This window comes from Musa acuminata, chromosome BXJ1-4 (assembly GCF_036884655.1).
Source record: "Musa acuminata AAA Group cultivar baxijiao chromosome BXJ1-4, Cavendish_Baxijiao_AAA, whole genome shotgun sequence".
In the NCBI taxonomy this organism is placed as follows: domain Eukaryota; kingdom Viridiplantae; phylum Streptophyta; class Magnoliopsida; order Zingiberales; family Musaceae; genus Musa; species Musa acuminata.
In genome coordinates this window covers 38,927,501-38,933,670 of record NC_088330.1, presented here as the reverse complement: position 1 = coordinate 38,933,670, position 6,170 = coordinate 38,927,501, and the positions used below count along the sequence as shown (strand labels likewise).

At 47.7% G+C, this 6,170-nt stretch overlaps 2 protein-coding genes across 2 annotated transcripts in view; both read left to right on the top strand.

Moving 5' to 3' along the window:
* Window positions 1-1,165: 1,165 nt before the first annotated feature.
* LOC103983465 (uncharacterized) overlaps window positions 1,166-6,170 on the top strand; it is a 15,003-nt gene continuing 9,998 nt past the window's right edge. Inside the window, exons 1-7 of the mRNA XM_065180649.1 lie at window positions 1,166-2,469; window positions 2,551-2,673; window positions 2,749-2,885; window positions 2,984-3,194; window positions 3,279-3,516; window positions 3,593-3,743; window positions 3,832-4,137. Coding sequence (XP_065036721.1) covers window positions 1,176-2,469; window positions 2,551-2,673; window positions 2,749-2,885; window positions 2,984-3,194; window positions 3,279-3,516; window positions 3,593-3,743; window positions 3,832-4,137 — 2,460 coding nt within the window. The 5' untranslated portion in view covers window positions 1,166-1,175. The remainder of the gene's footprint in view (window positions 2,470-2,550; window positions 2,674-2,748; window positions 2,886-2,983; window positions 3,195-3,278; window positions 3,517-3,592; window positions 3,744-3,831; window positions 4,138-6,170) is intronic.
* LOC135666131 (G-type lectin S-receptor-like serine/threonine-protein kinase At2g19130) overlaps window positions 5,128-6,170 on the top strand; it is a 2,630-nt gene continuing 1,587 nt past the window's right edge. Inside the window, exon 1 of the mRNA XM_065177679.1 lies at window positions 5,128-6,170. This exon is cut by the window's right edge and continues 1,587 nt beyond it. Coding sequence (XP_065033751.1) covers window positions 5,129-6,170 — 1,042 coding nt within the window. The 5' untranslated portion in view covers window position 5,128.

The window sequence follows — 6,170 nt, the reverse complement described above, 5'->3', positions numbered from 1 at the left end:
ATCCTTGATGTCTAAAGTCTAGTGACCAGATACACAACTAGGACTACAGAATTGTTATCGAACAATGAGGTATCATTCTCTAATGAGCACCTACACTATATCCCTAGTGTCCTCGCACAAGTAGTTATAAGACTAGTTACCTCCATGGATGGGCATATAATATAATGATTTGTCCAGTTACCTCAATGTCTTTCTCGAGTAACATATACTAGTCATAAGTGCATTACAAGCCAATCAAGTGAGTGATAACACGTGTGACATGACGCACACTTTCTTTTTTTTATTTTTTTCTCACTATATTATATATATATATATATATATATGAATCCGTACAATTAGAATTGGATCATGATGAAATCACAATAATGAGATCGTTTTATCTTTAAATACAGAACTTAAATAATCTCGATCATAGGTGACTCAAGAGTGACATCGAGATAACCACACAGACTAGTATACTATATACCCGTCCATATGATAAAGGTGGCTGGTCTCATAGCTGCTCATGTGGGGACACTAAAGATATAGTGTAGATGCTTATTGGAGAATGAGTTTACCGATCGATCCACTCATGTAATACTGGATGATTGAAGATATCTCATTATCAAACAATAAATCGTCGTCCCACTGGTGTATATGATCTTTAGACTTGAGACATAAAAAATATTCTGTATGAATACTACACGTTTTGATACCGAACTAATATGCTTTGAAGTTTCAAATATAGTACAATCAATTATGATAGCCGAGTTATTGAGTGTCGATAGATAATCATCCGATGTCACCATAGGGCTATTACGTGATTTGAATATATAATTGAATAAAATCTCTTTCTCAAAATTTATATAAATATTTATTATCTTAATAAATAAAACAGATTCTTTTCGTAATATATTTCTGAAAAATGATGTCTAGGTAATTTCAGAGTTAACATCTCAACGTCATGACTCATATTTGATAGACCAACAAAGTTGGAGACTGTTTTTATTGGATACGAGATTGATTTAAAATTTTTAATTCATTTGAAGTCGTCGCTGAGTTAAAGTCAAAATTTTGAATTGACCGAGTGATAATCTAAGAGAGAAAAGTCAATGTCGTAAAAAAATAATAGTCCGACGGATAGCGCTTAAAATATGTCTGAAACTTAGCACTAGTGATTGGTGTTGGCCAGGCGGATGACGAACGCCTCGGTGCTTCTCTACCTTCTCACTGCTTCTATCCTCTGTTCCCCCACCATTGGAGACGACACTGTCACACCCGCCCGACCTCTCGTCGACGACGTAGGAACCACCTTAATTTCCGCTAGTGGCAGCTTCGAGTTGGGCTTCTTTAGCCCCGCAGGTTCCAGCAACCGCTACATCGGCATATGGTACCACCGTATCCGGGTCAAGACCGTGGTGTGGGTTGCCAACCGCCAGCGGCCGGTCACCGGCCGTTCCGGAAAGCTGTCCTTGGAGACGGACGGAGCACTCGTGATCACCGATGGCAAGAACTCCACCGTCATCTGGTCCTCGGGTTCGCTGGCCCTTGGGAACCCCGTGGCGCGGCTACTCGACAACGGGAACTTCGTCGTCGAGGAGGAGGGCAGTGACGACGACCCGAGCGGCTTTGCGTGGCAGAGCTTCGACTTCCTGACGGACACGCTTCTGCCGGGCATGAAGATTGGGCGGAACCTAACGAGCGGGCTGGACCGCAACCTCACGGCTTGGAGGAGCGTTAGCGATCCGGCGCCGGGCGAGTATGCCAACGGCATCGACGAGCACGGGAATCCCCAAATATTTCTGTGGTCCAGGAGCCGACCGTACTGGCGTGGGGGTTCATGGAACGGCCGCCAGTTCAGTGGCATCCAGGACATGAAGACCGACAACGTGATCCACATGGTGTTCGTGGTGGACGCCCGCGAGATTGTGTACTCGTTCTACATGCGCGACCCCTCGGTCGTCTCAAGGCTGGTCATGAACCAGTCGGGCATCCTGCAGCGCCTGGTGTGGCTCGAAGACAGAGAGAGGTGGAGCGTCTTCTGGTCCGCGCCCCAGGACCAGTGCGAAGACATGTTGTCGCCCTGCGGCCCCTACGGCGTCTGCCACCCCAACGAATTCGCGATGTGCAAGTGCTTGCAGGGGTTTCACCCCAAGAATCGCAGCAGATGGAGTCCGAGGGAGGGGACGGACGGATGCGTGCGGAACACGGAGTTGGACTGCCGGAACGGGACCGATGGGTTTATCACGCTCAGCAGCGTGAAGATACCGGACACGTCGACGTCGATGGTGGACAGGAGCATGAGCCTGCAGGAGTGCGAGGCTTTGTGCCGGAGGCAGTGCTCCTGCATAGCCTATGCCAGCGCTAACATCAGTGGGAGCGGGAGCGGCAGCGGGTGCATCATATGGACGACAGCGCTCACCGATATCAAAATGTACGACAGTGGTTCAGGACAAGTTATCTATGTCAGGCTGGCGGCTGCCGACCTTGGTAAGTTCGATCACTTTACATGGTAGTCTGCGTGAGGAATTGATCTGTTTTTGACTTCACGAGATGACGTTTATCTTTCAGGCTCTGAATCAAGCCAGTCTCACCGGAATCATGTGGTCGTGATCATCATCGTAGTCTCTGCCCTGGCAACCTTTTTCCTGCTTTCTGTTGCTTGCTTCGTTTGGAGAAGGAAGAAGAGAAGAAGTATCATCAACGCTTGTCATTTCCTTCTACTAAATTTGTGAGATATACTTTTTACCGGTTCAATTTGCTTCACAGATCGCTACATTGACGAAGAAACACACGAACAGGACTTGGACCTCCCACTATATGATTTAGACACAATAGCAGGCGCCACCGGCAACTTCTCCAGGGACAACAAGCTTGGTGAGGGCGGTTTTGGTCTAGTATACAAGGTATAAACGAGCTCAACAGGCTGAAGCTTCGCCAAATTCTCTACTATTGACAATCGATGTGCTTCAAGTTAACTGGCCATTGAATGCGATGATTACAGGGTAAGCTGCGGGAGCTACAAGAGATAGCTGTGAAGAGGTTATCCGAGACATCGACGCAGGGCCTGGCTGAGTTCAAGAACGAGGTAACGCTAATTGCCAAGCTACAGCACCGTAACCTCGTCCGGCTTCTCGGTTGCTGCATTCAAGCAGGGGAGAGGATGCTGATCTACGAGTACATGCCCCACGGAAGCTTGGATTCCTTCTTGTTTGGTTAGTTAATCTTCCATTCACTACTTCCATTTTCAATCTGAGCTCGCTCAGCTGAATAATGATTGATGTTGAATCTGTAATCAGACAAGACTAAAGGTGCATTGTTGGACTGGCAAACACGGTACAACATCATCGTGGGGATTGCTCGAGGCCTTCTGTACCTCCACCGTGATTCTAGATTCAGAATCATTCACAGGGATCTGAAAGCTAGCAACATCCTTCTTGACAAGGATATGAACCCAAAGATATCAGACTTTGGCATGGCAAGGATGTTTGGAGGGGACGAAACAGACGCAAGAACCAGGAGAGTCGTCGGGACGTAGTACGTGCCAACTCTAGATCTTATCTCACGGTGCACGTACTGCGAAGCTCTCTTATCATCTTCCCTAACAATGCAGTGGATACATGTCTCCCGAGTACGCCATGGACGGAATCTTCTCGGTGAAATCTGACGTCTTCAGCTTCGGTGTTTTGGTGCTGGAAATCGTAAGTGGCAGAAAGAACAGAGGAGTCTATCAATCTTCACACCACCTAAATCTTCTAGCACAGGTAAGTGCACCAAAATGTCATCTTTTACATTATAATTCCACTTCAATGCATACATAATTCTGAACCTTAATTACGAAATCGATTTCAGGTATGGAGTCTTTGGAATGAAGGTAAAGGGCTGGAATTAGCGGATGCATCAATGCGGCCGTCGTCGCTTCCCGTGGCCGAAGTCATGAAGTGTATAAAGGTAGGACTTTTGTGCGTTCAAGATCGACCAGAATACAGACCAACGATGTCGTCGGTGGTGGAGATGTTGGGCGGTGACAGTGCTCTCCTACCGCAGCCAAGACAACCAGGTTTTATCGTTGCAAAAGATTCATCTGAAACCAATTCATCTACAAGCAAGCAAGACTCGTCCACAAACCACGTATCGATGACGATGTTGGAAGGTCGATGAAATGGATGTAATGGTAGAAAGTTATTCACACACGATGTCTTTTGTGGAGAAGCAGAGCAAAGTAGCTGCTGCTTTTGCTGACGTATAAATGTGATTTAGTCAACGCAGTATCCAATCCCAACTATCTCTGATCGTATGAGAAGGCTTCCCAGACTCTCCTTGGAGTTGGTGACATTTTGCAGCTGACGTCGCCATGATCGGCTGTCGAGCTCTCGCAAGAAGACGAATACTAGCGAGCGTCATAGCCGTCCATTGTTGACTCAGAGGATGCTATTGCATCCGAGAAGGATCGAGGTTGTCGTCGGCGTCTTCATCGTCATCATTATTTCAAACCACCTAAATTGACATGGTGAGCGTGATGGAATCCTCCCGTCCATGGACAACCGAATTGAAGGAACACTACGCATCCACTCCATCTAGAAGGTCACCACACCACGGCCAGGTGTTGGTTGATGCATGCGATTACGTCATCCGAACACTTGTGGACTCAATTTCCTGCCCCAGAAAGAGCTAAATAGAATCCACTGTGTTGACTGTTTTTACCGATCGCAAATCCAATCAGTTGTTGACTTCGACTTGAACGAAAGAAAGCTTCCTTGTAATGTTTTCCATACGATAATGCATTCATAAGAGTTAGCCACCAAGAATGTGTTGTGGAGTGTTTGTCCATCACGTTATCTACGATAAGCACTCCATCAGTTGGCTTTCCTTCACACCTTTAATTTAACCCTGCGTGGCTTTAAGAAATGCTTGGCCGGAGTCTAGAATATTGATCTTTAAACCAGTCAAAGAACAAGAACGAAGGATGGCCAAGTCAGTCCACCGTAGCCAATTGCCAAGGTGTGTGATTGGATGTCTTGGTGGATGTTGCATGCTGATGAAGACATGTAAGCTATAGTTTTCTCTCTTGAATTCGCATTAGACATCTGTCACGGTAGGTAGAAAGAATTGAAGGGACCGTCCATAAAGCTAAGCATTCTGAGACCAAATGGTTTTCGTCGCACGTCACTTGGCTATGGACACCAACATCTTCTCTCTTCCGGTCCTTCTTTCCCTTCTCTTCTTCTCTCAACCTATCCATCGCTCTTCGGCAAGCGATACCATTTCTATCGGTCAATCTCTCTCTGGAAGCCAGACGATGATCGCCAAGGAAGGCAACTTTGAGCTGGGCTTCTTCACTCCAGGTAACTCCGGCAACTACTATGTAGGCATATGGTACAAGAAACTCCCGGGGCAGACTGTTGTTTGGGTGGCAAACAGAGGCAACCCCGTCTCCAACGCCTCCGATGCAGAGTTGCGTCTCTCCGATGATGGCAATTTAGTCGTCCTCAACAGCTTCAAAGTCCCCATCTGGTCTTCCAACTCCACCATATCAACCTCGAACGCCAGCGTGGCGGTCCTTCTCGACACCGGAAATCTTGTGCTGAAAGATGGGTCGAACTCGTCCACTCTACTCTGGCAGAGCTTCGATCATCCCACCGACACATGGATGCCGGGAGGATGGCTTGGAGTGAACAAGATCACAGGGGAGTACCAGAGCATCACCTCGTGGGAGAACCCGGAGAACCCTGCGCCCGGGCCTTTCGCTCAGAGCATGGACCCCGACGGCTCCAACCAGTATGTTATCCTGTGGAATGGATCTGAAATCTATTGGAGTAGCGGGCTCTGGAATGGCCAGTACTTCACCGGAGTCCCTGGAACCAAAGAAAGCACTGCGTTCAACTTCACCTTCGTCGACAACCGTGACCGGAAGTTCGCTACGTACACGATCGCCGATAGTGCTTTCATAACTCGCTACGTGATCGACTCAGCCGGACAGGGCAGGCAGTGGTACTGGCTCAACACGACCCAGGAATGGCAGACAGTCTTCACGCAACCATTAGCTCACTGCGATGTCTATTCTCTCTGCGGGCCCTTTGGCATCTGCAACCAGAAGAGCTCCCAACTCTGCCAGTGTCTGGTTGGATTTGTGCCGACTTCGATCCATGAGTGGCAGCTGAATGACTGGAACTCAGGATGTAAAAGAAGAA